Here is a 17,158-nt window from a genome sequence, read left to right as displayed (position 1 = left end):
GCCCCATGTAAACACAGCAGAATAGGAAAATTATGAGATTAAATTCACTTTTGTTGTTACTATAATGCACTGGGGATTTTCCTAACACAAGACCCCCTGACGAAGCCATTATTTGGCGAAATGCGCGTTGGGGCGCATCAGTATTGTGGTAAGGCACGTTATTATTTGATACTCTTTCCTTGGTTTTAGTGCAGTGTTTCTATCTATCTGGTCAGATTTAATTTCACAAATTTATTATGCTGGATATCTGCTCTTAGTATTTAGGATAGGTTACAGTACATGTTAGCACTTGTTATATATATATATATATATTTTTTTTTTTTTTTCATCGTTTTCATTTATGTGTTACGTATGCTTATATTTTACTTGGGTCAGTTATCATAATAATTATATACCTTTTCAGTGATTTCCTCTTATAATTTAATATCATAATCATATTTCCAGCCTGCACTATTTACCATTATTAACAACATCATTACTATTATTGTCATAGCCTTCCATATACTGTTTTATTGGTTGCATCGGTCCTCCTTTCTTACTTCCTTTTGTATTTATGTTGCGTTTTGTCACATTTTTATTGTCATTATTTAATAAAATTTTTCATATTTTATGGTGATTCTGTCTTTTGGACATGATTTTTTCACTTGTATTTTGAATTCACCGCATTGAGTATGGCTTTTGCATTTTTTGGAAAAAACGGTAATATGTTTGACAGATCGTGATGAAGACCCAATTTATTTTCCAGTAGAAGGGAGAACTTGTGGTAGAGTTTTGATAAACTGTATATAATGCTGACATAGCTAGTGGGCAGAATGGGGATATACAGTATACTGCTTATCAATTGACTTTCTATAAAGCACTGCCACTTGTTTTGTTTTTTGTTTTTATTTAAGGGGGGGGGGGGACAGAAAAGCTAGAATGGGACTTCAGTAATATCACAGTTATAATGATGTATTGAATACCTTTTGTGATTCTTTTAGGACCGCTCTATTGTACAGCTGGGTGCCTAGATAAGCACTATATATACAGTACAGAAAGAGACTTTTTATGCATCTTCCCCCTTTCTTCCTAGGGGTGTAGACCATGGTTTTCTGGAGACTAAATGTGAGTTGTCTCAATAACACCTGCTGCACTGAATACACAAATACAAAGAAACAATCGAGTGGCTTTAATATGGCAGAAACATGGATGGAAATTTTCCTTCTTTAATCACTGGATCCAAGCTACAGACAATAGCGTAGCATTGTTACATAATTGCAATTTAGGACAAAAAACGAATGATAATAATAATAGAATATGTCGTGCAGATTTCATTAGAGAGGGGAGTTGGCAAGGATTCTGATTCTTCATAAATCTGGAACAATTCTTTCTTTTTATACCCGATATAAGCAGCCATACTACTACTGATACTTTTCTGAATCCATGCCCATGTTTGGCTTAAAGCAAAAAAACAAAACAAAGCAAAAAAAAAAACAAAAAAAAAAAACGTCACCAACGTTGCATGTGATCCAGCATATTTTTCCAAAACCTAAACTGGAAGCCCCTTATGAATTGTGGTGCAATTTTAGGGTTCGTTCACATCTGCGCCGGTCTCCGTTCATACAGGTTTCCGTTTCCTGCACAAAACTGAGCAGGAGACGGAAACCTGCAGGACTCTTTCATACCCATTCATTTGAATGGGTTTGAAAGATGTCCGGCTGTGAGCACCGGTGAGCGTTTTATGCTCTCCGACGCGAAACAGTTTTTTTTTTTTTTAATCGGACAAAATCGGACATGCAGTAAAAAAACGGTTTCACGGCGGAGAGCATAAAACACTCACCGGCGCACACGGCCGGACCCGGTCTGACAGCTTTCTGTCTTCTGCATGCAGAAGACGGAAAGCTCAGAACGGACTCCGGGCGCTAGTGTGAACCTACCATAACCTGTAAATGAAATCATAACAGGAAATAAAGCTAAAACTCTCAAACTAGACTTATTTTGATTAAAATATCAGTACAACAGATTTTAAAAAGGTGTTTTCCTATCTTAACTAGGATTAGAGGATAACTTGCTACTGAGTATAAAGGAGGCAGTGCAGCTCCAAAGTATGAAGCACACCAGGGAGAGGTGAGTATTATGTGTAGTGTAACATGACTTATTAATCGCAGTTTTCGATTTAGGTCATAATCACCCAGCCCTACCCAGGGCCCTACAAAGAAAATTTGTCATGGTATACTATACATATAATAACAGAGCAATAGTGAGGTCTGCTATTCAGAATATCTATCCTTTAGTTGTTACTCATCTTTCCAAAGCTAAAGGTAAACAATATTGCAGGGGTATAGGAGAGAGGAGAATTCAAAGCATAGCTACACATATTTGTCATTCAGCAGTATGGGAAGGTTGGGAAAGAGTCTAGCTTTACTGGGTTGTATTGTTGTCACTGTGTGTCCTGCTCTTGGGGCTTTCCTTTCAATAAAATGGCCATTTAAAAAGTGTGCGGTCTAATCCCTGCTCTCCTAAACTTTATGGCTAACATGCACTAGGAAGGAATTATAAGAAAAAATGGTAATAAAAATAAGTAGATTGTTTTCGTTTATAATCAGCCACCAATACTTTGTATTCGTATTGTAAGGCACAGTGCATACAGGGGATGTGTATATGTGGGGTGAACCTCGCCCAGTGGTCTTATTCAGACCGTAAACTTCTGAACCTACCTGCTATTATACACTGGGGTCTCTTCAGATCCCAGAGTATAGTAGGTTGAGGCCCAGGGCATGACTCCCTGTTCTTTTCAGGCCTTCTGAGTAGCCCAATCATAGGACTCAAGTGCTCACATGGTGTTGTGACACTTGTGGCTATATACGGAGACTCCAGAGTATAATAATAGCAGTTCTGGTTCTGATGTGTTTGTTTCGATCAAAACTGCATATTGTAATAACTGTCAAGCCCCAAATCACATTGGTATCCATGCTGATGGTCACTTTCAGGTATTTTTTGATTAACTGCCCAGCCTTGGGTTGCAATTCCAAAAAAAAGAGCAGACGCACTTGGAGCTTTCTGTAGGTAAATCTGGCAAGATAGACCCTCTCATTGTGCACTTGCAGGCTGATTTGCATGTTGATAAAGAAATTCACTCTGCATCGCTTCATTGGTATGTTCTGTTTCTACTAATAATAGACTCTACATAGCTCTGTTATAGGTTTGGAAGGTATTCTGTATTCAAGAGGCTCCCTTTAAAGTGATTGTATTACAATTAAACAGGTTGCCCAGGCAAAATTTTTATGTTAAATCGTCCGGGGAAGGTGAAATAAAAAAAAATTCACACTCACTTGTCCCCAGTGGTGTGGAGTCCTCTCAGCACGGCCCAGTCCTTCTGCCAGGCTGTCTTCACAAAGTGAAACCTCTCGCTGACTGACGCCATGTGACTGCTCAGCAAGACACCATTGGAATCACAGATAGTGATGCGAGGTACCCTTCATTGACAATAATGGACTAAGAGGACAGAACTGTGCTGGGAGGCACCGGGAAAAGCAGAGCATGATTTTTTTATTATTATTATTATTTCACCTCCCTCGGCCTATTTAAGATATAATTTTTTTTTTTCCTGCACAACCCTTTTAAATGATTGTGTGAGAGCACAAAATGCATTTTCAAGTGGAATATGAAAATTTAATTTAGAAGTGAAAAAAGAGGGGGGGGGGGGGCTTAAAGGGGTATTCCCACGTCGCATACTCACCAGTCTTCACTACTGTAAAATCTTCTTTCTTCCTGGTTTCTTGTGTCATTTGGTGGGTGGGGTTTCACATGCAGCCTGCTGTTTATCACCGCCCCCAAATTAGTGTGTAGCTCCGCCCACCGCATAGCGTGATCCTATGGGGCAGCTGAAGAGCCTGTGATGTCATCAAAGGTCCTCAAACAACACTATATGCACAATATTGGACTATGAAGTACAGGCAGGAGAAACTCCATTCTGTGTTACATACAGAGACTGCCTGTCTCTGCCATAATGAACACAATTGAATTAGCTAGCCTGATAACTGGAAGAACAGAAGACGTTCAGAAATGAAAGCAGCTCCTCTCCCCTGAGAGGAGGGAGCTAAGGTCACGTGGTGTAGACACAGGAATAGCTAGAAACACAGGCTCGCTCCCGTGCACTTAGCCCCTCCTCCCTCCCCCCTGAGAGCAGGCAGCTACATCACTTGACTTTTGAGCAGATAAGTCAAGGGCTGTGTTAACAATGAATTAAATAAAGTAAGATAGTGGACAAACAAAGCAGTTTTGCTGAAGCAGTGTATTTAGGAAAAGTCTTACATCCACATTAACAAGCAGTATAGATAGGATCCTTGTGATGGGACAACCCCTTTAACTTCATCTTGACAAAGATCAACAGGGGCACAACAGAGCTGTGGAGTTGGTGGGTTAATTTTCCACAGACTTATTATGAACTTAAATATGCAACAAACTATACAACTAATTATACAACATTAAAACCTGTACAGTATCATTAAAATAATCAATCATGTTGTTCCGATAAGCTCCACCTATAACTGGTCCAGACTCCTCAGTCCTGCGTGGAAACAGGAGAGCAGTGAATACATCCACTTAAACAGCACGGTTAAAAGTGCAAGTGTTTCCATAGCTCCCATTCACCTCTATGGTGGTTACGGAAACCATGTAAAAGCAACACTGCTCGCCTGTTTTTCTAAGACCCCACCCTGGTGGTTGGGGCTTGAGAGCAGTTAGAGCTATTCCCATCACAGACTGGAATAGCTATAAGTCACAGTCACACAGGCTGATATTGGAGTTTGTCATTTTGGATGTACCCCAAGGCTTTGACTAAAGTAAAAAACTGCATAAAAAATTACAAGACTGGGAAATTGAATGCCTGCACTAGTACTTAAGCAAGTGAGTAACAGGCCAAAACAAAATTCAGTTTCTTAAGGGTTTATTACACATAGAAGTTTGTGCTTAAAAAAAGAAAAAGCAGCAGAAACACGTTTTGAAAAATACCATCAAAAAGTCCACATTTCTCTACATTTATGATCACCGATAACAACTAACACTTAAGGGGATGCATTTTACTGAAGTTCTCCAAAAGCTTATTTGTAGTAGCTTATGAATCTTATCTTTCATTTCAGCTTTATTCCTCTTCTAATGTCACCGACCACCTAAATTATGCAGACCATAAGAAAGAGAGTGTATATATTCCACCAAAACACATATTATCACTCATAATGCATTCTGTCGATTCACGTTTTTGAAAAGAGAAAAAAAATAAATAAATAAAAGTTCCAGCAATGGACGCAGTCACCTATGAAGCTTCCTCCCCAAGGTTAACTAAACATACACACTATTCCTTTTCTTTTCAAAGTACATTGTGATAACTTTATCACAATTAAGATTAAGAGGTTCAATGGTGCAATTCAGTCTACACGCTTTCTACTCAACACAATAGGTAAGATGCAATCCAAGACCGGTACAAGACTCTAGAATCGGCTATGGCTGACAGCCCATGCCTTCTGACATATCATTAGCCACACTCGTAATTTGGGAGAGGGGTAAAAGCTGATGCCAGAACAAAATCCTTGAGAACAAAGGATTGGGTGTGTTGAAAAACAACATATCCAATCTCCCCCCAAAGCACGGTTGGTAAAACCCCATAAACATTAGATAATGTGTACAAGTTTTTACCAAGTGCTACATACAAACACATTTATGTGCTAAAAGCAGTCTCAAGAGTTTAAGAAGTGGTCAAAAGCTCAAATACAAGTGTAATGTTTTATATAATAGGATTATAATATAGGCATTTCTACATAGGTCATGACTCCTAAAAAAAAATAATCATTCAAAAACAATAAATCTACATCCTCACATTAAAATGACTCCTATTCCACAAATATGAACACCTTGTCCTTAGACCTCAGTATACACACTCTCCGTACTCCGGTACACTTGTGAAACACACTTGTATCAGACACAATCTACAAGTCATTCCAAGTTTCGGCAGGCAGGGGTTCTATACTTACCATCCAGTCGGGCATATTAAAGGCAGTGGTGTCTTGTGTGCTCTCTGTCCTCTCCATGACTTCACCTTCACAAATCTCAGCTCTTACTCAAATTGATGTGAGGAGGGTTGGAGTAAAGCTCACTGTTTGTACTGCCAAAGCCAGCGCCAGTCACTGTAGGAGCTTAAGTGGGATCCAGCCTCCCTCCTGCACAAAAAGTCTACTATACTCGAGGATCCTGGAGAACTAATGCTTCATGCTTCAGCGGCACTTGTTATAGGACACTTTCTGTGAAATAAGAAATCTGTCAGGCCCCTCCTCACGTCTAATGCTATCTCACATTCCCTGTACACTATTGGTAGGATCTGCCCTTTGTAATGTCAATACTCTGAAACAATGACTCATTCAACTTACTGGCTGCAAGTGTCAATAATCCTATCAAGGTCAAGAAAGAATATGGAGGGAATTTACAGGGCCACAATCCTGCCCCTCCTGTTCTCCAGTAACCTAGTGCTCAGCTACCTGCTAGACAATTCTCTGTGACTACAGCATTCTGGATAGGGCTTATGTTACCTTCTACAAATCAGGCATCACATTAACCCCTTCTCTCCCCAAACTTCTTTCCTTTTTGCATTTTTACACTGCCTGCTTTCCAAAACCCATACCTTAGGTTTTCGTTCACAGAGCCATATGAGAGTTTATTTTTGTGTGTGACATATGGCACCATCTCTGAAAATGTACTGGGAGGAGGAAAATTCTGAACAAAATGAAAGTAGTTACATAAAACCAAAACAAAGAAAAACTAAGCAAAAAAAAAAAAAAAAAACACAACAAAAAACCGCAATTACACTTTTCTTACAGGCTTCATTTTTAATGCATTCTCTGAGTGGTAAAACGGACATGTTACCAAATTTAGGCTGAGGCCATACACTGCAGAAAAGCTGAGTTTTTTTTTTTTTTTTTTTTTTAAAAGCCAAAGACAAAAAGATTCAGCCACTTTGAATTCAGTATATGGGATAAATATTTTTATATTTTCACAATACAGGCATTTTATGATGATGGAATGCCTATTGCATTATTTAGAGGGGTTGGGCCATTAAGGACAATTATCACCCATACATGCCTGACCTGCAATCCATTTACTGCTATGTGGCTGCTGGAGATGCACCCCAAAGATCTGACATTTACCCCCTATTCTTAATGACCCAATCCCTTTCATTGAAATCTAGGGAATTTTTTTTTTTTTTAAACAGTTTAAAAATAGTCTAGGCATGTTTTTATAACTGAAGACCCCAGTGTATCCCCATAATAAGATTATATACCCTCTGAAGGAGCTTTTCATCCAATAGTATAAATTGTGGAAGATTCTTCTACTTTCTGCAACCTGAAGAGTTAATGTGATTAAAAAAAAAAAGTTTTCCCCAAGTTATTATTATATCGCCTGCAATCACTCACATCTGCTTTTATATAGGGAGACTCCTAGAGGAAACTCTCTCTATCCCACTTCTCCAATACTTAAATCTCAAGATGGCGTGGCCCTCCCTGACTTTTTTCACCATTCTCTAGCCAGACACCTAAGGGTATGTTCACACTGAGTTTTTTGCAGGCGGATTTTGACGCTGAATCCACCTCCAAAAACATCTCCCATTCATTTAAATTGGAGTCGCTCATTTTTTTTTTCCCAGTTAGCGGGAAAAAGAAGCGACATGCCCCATTTTCCCACGGATTCTGCAGATGAGTCAGACGCAGTGTCCGCGGCTCAAGACTCACTCCTGATTAGGCCCATTCATTCGGGCCTAACCAGGATCGGGATGCCGGTGTACTGCATCAGCATCCCGTTGCGGCTAGCCACGTGAAGAAGTCACACAGCGGAAAAGGTTTCTGCTGTGTGGAACATACCCATAACATATTCGACCTTGTGGGTGACATCACTTCCAAAATTACAGGCTGAATACTTGTTGGGCCAGGATTCGGGTCTTGATAACTTGTAGCCAGATTTGCAGTGCCCATAGTTATTCCAAGGGCAAACTGATATTACTACATAAAACTTGCACACCAGGTTTGAAGGATGACAAAAGCTCTATTGAGAATCTGGGCAACAATATACTTTTTGGGGCCAATCCCACGTAATTGTACTTAAAGAGCACCTCTCCTCCACAGTCTGAGTTACTTCTAGCAACTAGTGGGCTTGGATCTGTTACTAGCACAATAGATGTGATAACTCCCATGCACTTTATGTATAATCAAGTTTTATTAAAGATTTTTTTTAATATAAAATACAGAACAAATAACGAAAGCAATAAATCATGGCACGCGGGCCCGGACAGAAAAGGTGGGCGAGGAAAGCAACCCCTGACCAACACACCATATTAGCATATACACATCGCCAAGGCAAAATGAAAAGAAAGACGGGTCAATGAAGACCGATCAAAACATACGGTGATGGAAGAGGACTCCCATGCACTTTAGATGCCTTAAAGTGCAAAACGCTCTGGATGCACAGATTTGAGGTAACAAACACAGCATATCAAAAATCCTATTGATAGGTATTTTTAGAACTCAGGGACTCAATGGTATTATTTGTCTTCTCTATATGCATCTGTTGGATGCCAGCGTGCAATCCCAAGCCTTGGCAATAACACTGCTGACTTTAGGAGACTGGACAGAGACCCTGTAGTCACATGTATGTCTCTCGCTCGGTTAATATTCAACTAATTCATTTCTATACATCAATGCTATCAGACCCTCATCCATCTCCATAGCATTGGATGTCTGCCCAACATCTGCTGCCACAAGCAGAGGGACAAAATTTTATTTTACTTATGGCAATCCCTATTTAAAAGGACAATTCTTATGAAATAGTAGTAGTTCAGGATAGGAATTATCCACAGAAATTTGATAAGTTCTGGGGAACCCTGTGCACACCATGACTCACTTGCCCCTTACTTGGACTCAAATCATTATTTTACAATTTTTAAATACAATTTCTACTTTAAATGTCAGGGTATGTTCACACACAAGAATTTGTTGTTGATTTTCACGCAGAAAATTCCGACCCGATTCTGCATTCCATTTTTGAAAAAAATACGGTAAGCATCCTGCTCAATGTTACTGCTGTTTCTGTGGCCACTGATCTCCATTCATCTGGGGCTGATCCATGAGTGAAAACCACAAAGGGACAGATAATGAAGAGGAATCTAAGCTGGAAGTCCGCCTCACTTCTCTTCAATTATGGTCATGTGAGAGGCCCCTAACTGTGCCTCTATGTGTGATGCTATGCATTGATATACTTAATGGAGACCAATACGCCAGTCTTCATAAACCCAAGTCAGCAGAGGGTGCACCTATGACTGTCAGACAGTGTTCCTGGAGAAGAAAGGTATGCCAACTTATAGTATATTTTCTACATCAATTACATCAGATTTCTGCCGAAGATGATAAATCTGGAGGAGGCCAATCGCCCCAACCACTGCCATGCCCTCAATTTTTGTGAAAGTGGCAAAGGCATTTTGGGGTGGATCACTTGCCCCAAAATGAAATACAGGGGCAACAATCTATTCACATGATATCTGGGAGCCCATTGACGACTTCCAGGTTTGACTCCCATTGATTTCTATTACAGGCTGCCAGTATATTGCAATGGATTAGCCTTGTAAATGCATTGCATTAGTCATCAGACTCATTGGGGTTCAAGACCCTAGGAGGTCTAAAAACTACAGGGGAAAAAAAAGAAGTTATTAAAATTCAAATCATCCCCTTTCCCTAGAACACATATAAAAGTACTTAATGTGAGACATATATCTTCGGTATCTCTGTGTCCAACAAAAGGTCAGATCTGCAAACTTAGAAAAATATTTTTATAAGTGGATGCCATAGCAAGATAGAAAAAAGAAAAATCAAAAGAATTGCAAAGACCCAAAAATACAGGTGATGCATCAATATGGCTACACTGTAAATACAAAAAAAACAAAAACAAACAAAGCCCGTAAAAGTTGAGCAAACTCAGATTTTCTTCAATTCCATTTTTCTTCCAGCTTCCCAGTACTTTGTACAGAATATTAAATGGTATCATTACAATTTTTTTCCCCACAAACATTGAGCCCTTATATGTCTCTGTGAATGGAAAAAGAAGAAAAAAAATTGTGGAGTTTAGAAGGTGGGAAGACAAAAAAAAAAAAATGCAAGGATTTAATAAGATATATTACAAATTTTCATGTATTAACCTGTACTATTCATTTACGAAAAGTTGTTTATAACTGGAGGTATGCTTTAACATTTACATCCTTGAAACAACGCGCCAAGCGGACATAGAAGATGTCATCTGAATAGAGCCTTACTTTGACACTTCCCTTATACCTAAACATTGTTGCAGATGAAATGCATTCCCTAATGGCAGGACTCGAAAGGACTCCAAAAATTGTTCAGTAAGTTCAACTCTGTGGGATGTGCTGAGACCAAAAAAACTAAACAAAAACAAAAAACAAAAACCACACACTACCCCAATCTATGGAGGTCCAGTCTCACAACTTATAGAATCTGCTGCTAATGTTTTGATTCCACAGACCACAAGACACCCTCAGTCCAGCTTGAGTCCATCACAATACTGGCTGTACAAATCACTGTATCCTGAGTATTCTGGTTTAACAAACTATACAATCTGATTTCTCTATACTTGCAGTGCCTTTAATTAACCACTAGATGGAGAGCAAACCATTTGGCTACTCAATGCACATTGAATAGGACTGATGCGTGGGAATCATATAATGTCAAACTGCATTGTGAAAAATGGGGTCAGCCACAAACAGAAGTCAAGGTTTCGTGGGTTTTTTTTCCTTCCCTGTACGGACACAAAGTTATTCTGATTCATAGAGGGAAAGCTAACGGTGGGATAGCGTGGCAATTAATCTTTATTCAGATAAGAGAAAGACAAATGTAAAAGCTGAAAATACTTAAATGAACAACCTTATTAACAGTACAACATGTAATCTGCGTCACCGCTCACCTACAGAAACTGAAGTAGCAACACTGAGCGGCTTTGTACATGTAGGGAGGTGACACACTATGTACCTGGATGTAGTTACACCTGCACTCAGTTAAGGGGTCACAGGAGCCATCACAAAAACGTGAACCACAGATTAATTCCAGGATATTTCTCATTACTGAGGGGGTGACACATAGGCTCAGGGTGACACACAGGCTCGGACTGGCCCACCAGGGTATCAGTGCTTGGGGCCTACCATTTGAGCTACAATATTCACCTGACAGTTCCCCTGACGCCTCTTGCTTCTTCCTGCACCGGGGCACACATGACATAACAACAGTGCGCCCAGGGCAAGAAGGAGCGAGACCATGGAGCAGACAGGCGAGTACTGACCTTTCTTATGGGCTTTGTTTTTATGGCGTTCACTGTGTAGCCAAAATGACATGTCAACTGTATTCTATGTTTTGATACGATTCCAGAGATACCAAATTTATATGGTTGTATTTACATTTTAACCACTTAACAAAAATCCAAAACTGTGCCAAAAGTTTTTTCCCCTAAAAGTTGCCATATTCTGACACCCGTAACTTTTTTTCATACTTCTGTGTATAGGGATGCATAGGGCATCTTTTTTTGCGGGACCAGATGTATTTTCTAGTTATACCATTTCGGAGAGTTGCTTTGATCACTTTTTATTACAATTTTTATCAGAGGCAAAACAGCTGCAGCGTTTACCATACGGGAAAAATATTTTTTAAAGATTTGTAGAGCATGCAATTTTGTACACAGGGATACCTAATGTGTAGGTGTTTCGCAGTAAGTGCCACCTCCTTCTTCGTCTGCAGCGTCATCTTCAGTGTCTTCTTCTGGCGCAGGCTCGTAACTTCTAGGCCTCGGGCTTTGAGCAGAGCAGGCGCACAAGCCACGGGAAAATGGCCGCTAACAATACTGTGCAAGCGGCCATTTTCCCGTGGCCTGTGCAGTATGCTCTGCCCAAGGCCTGAGGCCTAGAAGTTATGAGCCTGCGCCAGAAGAGGACATTGAAGATGACGCTGCGGATGAAGAAGGAGGCGGCGCTTGGAGACACTTCTCTGGCAGTGGTGGGGACGCACCCATCATTGTTTGAGTGCTGGGGCCCGCCCCCATTGCTGCGAGAGAACTCATTTGCATACCGGTAAAAACCGGTATTTCTAAGGCACGACACAGCGGAGACCATGTCTAAAGGTAAGAGACGAATAGCCTTTCTAAAGCCTATTCCGATGTCTTATCCAAAAAAAAAAAAAAAAAAGGTTTTAATGGTAGAATCCCTTTAAGTACTTTTATAATTGCTCTAGTTGATTTAGCAGAGTTCTCCCATCTTTTGCCCGGTTCATACATGCTGATGTGTTCCGTCTGTAAGGGTCCGCATGAGGATCCCTACGGACAGAACACAAGCGCTGTGCAGCTCAAGCGCACGGGTCCCATAGACTATAATGGGGTCTGTGTGCTTGCCGCGCACTGCTCGCACAAACGATTCGTGCGGACAGTGTGCGGCAAGCACACGGACCCCATTATAATCTATGGGACCCATGTGATTGAACTGCACAGCGCTTGCAGTTGCGCCTGTATTCCGTCCGGGAGGGTCCTCATGCGGACTCCTTCCGAACGGAACACATCAGCATGTATTTACCGGCCCTTAGGCATTTGTCACATCTCGTTATGTCTTACAGATCTGCCATCTGCTGGACATTGTAAATGGAAAGGTGGCTGAGCAAGTGTCTCTTTTCTTTCATGTCTATGGAAGTTCTGAAAACAGGTGCACATGCTTCTATTCAAAGTGTGCACCAGACAAGGGTCCCCGACTTTCATTCGGGAGACAGGTGTATGTCCTACATGTTGGAGCCCATCTAATATCTTGTGGATATGCCATAAATGTCTGAGATGGGAATAAGCATTTAATTTTGTTTGCATCTTTATAAAAAATTTAAAAAATTAAAAAAAATTGTAGAGCTGCATATAACGTTAAGCAGATGCTTTTATATGGCTGCTTTGTAGATTGTCCTCCGAGCCGCACAATGTAAAAATGCCAGCCAAATAGGCTACCATTATGACCTACAAATTATCGGATTTATCCACTTTGTACTTGTACTATTGTATCAGATAATTGTTAGTTTTACAATTCCTGAAGTGACTCTTGCAGGTGCTCTGAAGCAGATATTGATATGAAACACATTCCATATAAATAACTAGTCCTGACCATCCAATAGCAACGCTAGAATAATAAGGCTCTCTCATAAACACATATGAAAAGACAAATTGTGCTTTTTACTGTAATTACAGCCCCTGCTTCACTATTTGTTAATCCTCACTGGCGTCTATGTAGCTCGGTTACTCTCCGATAAGCACATCTGTTGCCAGGAGAACAGTTACATTGCTCTAAAGAAAGAGAGGCTTTGTATGAGCAATACAAAGGGGGCACAGAAGACATGTTAACCTGGTTGTGATGGAAGAACAGCCTTCCTGGCCATGACCCCTTGTATTATCACTAGAGATGAGCAAACACTGTTCGGATCAGCCGATCCGAACAGCACGCACCCATAGAAAAGAATGGAAGCACCTGTGACGCTGACTTTCCTGGCGGCCGGCGTCACAGGTGCTTCCATTCACTTCTATGGGAGCGTGCTGTTCGGATCGGCTGATCCGAACAGTGTTCGCTCAACTCTAATTATCACCAATCCTGCTTCGTCTAAAAAGCAAAGGGGAAAAAAAGCAGTACCGTCATGGGTTCAAAATAAATTCAATGCTCCTTGAAGAAAGTTTTCAGAGAAAGAAACCTGAATTGGAAAGAGATATGGTATGTGGTCGTATATGGGCCCCCCTTATTATTAAAGGGGTTTTCCATGGTGTAAATATAGATGACCTCTCCTAAAGGTCATCAATATGAGGTGCCTATGGGCACCCAACATACCCATGATCAGCTGACAGGAGGAACTTCTGACTATATTATGTCCTGGTTATTCCACTCCAGCAATGGTCCTTTACCTGGGACTACATGTTCAATAAACCCCATAGATCAAAAAGAAAATGTAACTTTCTAGATTGCCGATATCTTATCAATGACCAAGTTCTGCTTCCCTATCAAACCTATAATGGTTATATAAAGCGGGTAATAATGCATCCCTTGAGATCGATGAAATCTGCAACCTTAGGTCAAACTACAGTTTTTCTAGCAAAATACAAATACTTCTTATTTATATGAGAGCCGTTTTAGCCAAGGAGTTGTACAAGATTCACAGTAATGTAAATAGGTCACTATTTATGCATGTAAACCATTACTATAGCTGTCTTCCGTGCATAAATAGCAAATTCATTTAGGGGATTCTGAAAATGGTGATTTGTGCAGGTTGATTTTTTTCCCCCCTGCTACACTGTATATGAAAAATATTTTCTACTTCAGTAGCCTGGGTATTTTTAGACATGGCAATACCTAAATGGCAAGTTTCCTATATTTTATTGGTCAGTGCAATAGAAGCAATATAAAATTTATAGATTTTTATTAATATACTCACTGACTTATGTCTCTGACAGATACTGTACGAGCACGAGCATGGAAAAAAGCGTCCTCTGTTGTTCTACCAAATGAATCAATACAAGCTGTTGGAAGCCCTGCTTGTGGCATGACATAAATGGCTATCGGCCTATACAAGCAGCTGCCATAGTTTTCTTGTCCACCATTCAATCACAGGTGGCACCTCCATTACAAACCCGTCTGTCTGAACCATGTCCAGGCACCTAGGAGAAGGAAATTTGGTGTCATGGAGTGTATTATGTGTCCTGGCATTGACAGACAGCCAATGTCACCTTGTTTGCTGTGGTGTTTTGATCAAGAAATCTAGACTGCCACTGACTAGGACCAGATCATCTTCAGAAATGAATCCAGGTCCACTCATGGCAGGGCTCCAACTGGAATATTTTAGCAGGATAATGCGCACCCACACAAGAAATTCCTAGAAATGCCTTTGCTCACCCAATTGTCAGCTTTATTGCCAATTAAGCATTTATGAGACCATTTGGGATGACAGCTTCGGAAACCTTTAAGTATGCAGGATCTACAGTTCCAGCTGAAAGATCTGTAGGCCAATGTGCTGAAATAAAGTCTATGGAACCTGTATGTCTCTTTGCCCAACTGTATCCAGGCTAGAGGCAGCACAACAGGATATTAGAGCCTTCTTTCAATTGTACAGTTTTAGCCAAATAATAATACTAATACTAATACTGTAACTACTTACATACAGTATATCATTATTACATTTAGTTTTATTTGATTCCAACCACTCATTCTATTTTGGCACTGAGTATATATTTCAAAAATAGAAGTTTGAAACAAATATTTGTTTGCCTCACCATGTTTTTTTTTTTTTTTTTTTTTTTAATGTAGATTATGAGCTCCCATATAGGGATCACAATGTACATTTTTTTCCTATCAGCATGTCTTTGTAGAATGGGAAGAAATCCGTGCAAACACGGGGAGAACATACAAACTCCTTACAGATGTTGTTCCTGGCAGGATTTGAATGTCTCACTATGCTGTGATGCCTGGAACGTTGTTATATATTTCACAGTACAGAGCTAATGTAGGTTTTATTGATACGATTTTGTTAAAGGAGAGGCTCTTTATATTTTTTTGAGCATTCAGCTCAGAGTGAGTTGATCCTCAGACTGCCCAGGGGAGGAGCTGAATGCAGGATGGGAGTGTTTAGTGATGATGCAGCAGTGCTCAGTAATAGAAGAAAACTCCCCCTGTGCCTCAGGATCCTCAGTAAAGTGCTTTTTCTAGCATCCCTGGGGCTCTGAAATATAAGAAAGGTATGGTTTTTATTCTGCTAACCACATCTACAACAGGATGAGAGCAGTTTAAAGTAGCTTGGGGCAATGATAGAACCCCTTTAAGATCTTCTAGGGGGCTTGAGCTTGTGATGGTTAGAAGGGTAATATCTGTGCATTACTATTGAGCTCTGCCATAGGCTGAATGTAATCATAACCTCTCGGGTGCATGTCTAAATTGCTGCCAATCAAATGTGTGTCTCTTGTCAGCAGTGCTTGCAATCAGTCTCGGCTGTGTAAGACAGCAGAGACCCACAGCTTTGCACCTACTCACCAAATGGGTAAATGCCATGTTTAAATGGAGTAGTGGCATCCACCATACATGTTTGGCACATCAGCAAGTGCAAGTAAAAGTCTTGTGCTTATTAATAGGCACTTTCAAAACAAAGTTGCCTATATAGGTGGCTATGTTGCCAGTAGAAGAGTTATTGTGACCTGTGCCACAAAACAACATTCAGTAACAAAATCAGTTCTGCCAATATAATTATCCTTTTCCTCAAATCTTTGTATGAGAGAAGTAGAACTGAAAAAGCGAAACCTAAAACTACTCTAGATGGAGGAATTGCTATAAGGAATACAGATTCAAGGGTTAGATTTTTAAAGTGATTGTCCAGTTTCTTACAAATATAGTTTGCATAATTAAGAATTATAAATTTTACAACATATTTTCTGTATTAATTCCAACCATTTTTTTTGCCCTCTGCTTAGCATCATTCGTTCTGCTTACGCTAGGTTCAAACTAGCGTTCGGGTCTCCGTTATGAGCTTTCCGTCTTCTGCATGCAGAAGACGGAAAGCTGTCAGAGCGGGTCCAGCTGTGAGTGCCGGTGAGCGTTTTATGCTCTTCGCCGCGAAACCGGTTTTTTAAAACTGGACACAGAGTACTGCATGTCCGACTCTGTGTCTGATTTTAAAAAAAAAAACGGTTTCGCAGCGGAGAGCATAAAACGCTTACCGGCACTCACGGCCAGACATCTTTCAAACCCATTCAAATGAATGAGTATGAAAGAGTCCTGCAGGTTTCCGTCTCCTGCCTCGGTTTTGTGCAGGAAACAGAAACCTGCAGAATGGAGACCGGGCGCAGATGTGAACGAGCCCTTACTTACAGTGAATAAAAATCAGTCCATGATCATGAGATATACAAAGTGGCTACTATTCTTCCCTCTGGAAGGGGCTGCCATTTAAAAAATTATGGTCAGAAAAGACCTAGGAGCTAAGGATTTCCCATATTCCTGAATGTCCTGGTGAATGGGGATGTGGCAGTATGAAGTGGTTTAGCTCTTAGGTTTATGATTGTTGGAGACCTGTTGGTCTTCTTCAGAATAGTC

At 40.4% G+C, this 17,158-nt stretch overlaps 1 protein-coding gene across 7 annotated transcripts in view; it reads right to left on the bottom strand.

Annotated features, from left to right (window-relative positions):
- AHCYL2 (adenosylhomocysteinase like 2) overlaps positions 1-17,158 on the bottom strand; it is an 82,484-nt gene that overhangs the window by 34,301 nt on the left and 31,025 nt on the right. For 3 of the 7 annotated variants that reach the window (XM_075273897.1, XM_075273898.1, XM_075273899.1), the window contains exon 1: positions 6,009-6,201. The exons of the other annotated variants lie outside the window; for them this stretch is intronic. In XM_075273897.1, coding sequence (XP_075129998.1) covers positions 6,009-6,065 — 57 coding nt within the window. In that variant the 5' untranslated portion in view covers positions 6,066-6,201. Of the gene's footprint in view, positions 1-6,008; positions 6,202-17,158 lie in introns of those variants that run through there. 7 annotated transcript variants of the gene reach the window in all.

Source organism: Leptodactylus fuscus, chromosome 5, assembly GCF_031893055.1.
Source record: "Leptodactylus fuscus isolate aLepFus1 chromosome 5, aLepFus1.hap2, whole genome shotgun sequence".
Classification (NCBI taxonomy): domain Eukaryota; kingdom Metazoa; phylum Chordata; class Amphibia; order Anura; family Leptodactylidae; genus Leptodactylus; species Leptodactylus fuscus.
Note: the sequence above shows the minus strand (reverse complement) of the source record. Positions and strands in the feature narration are given on the sequence as shown.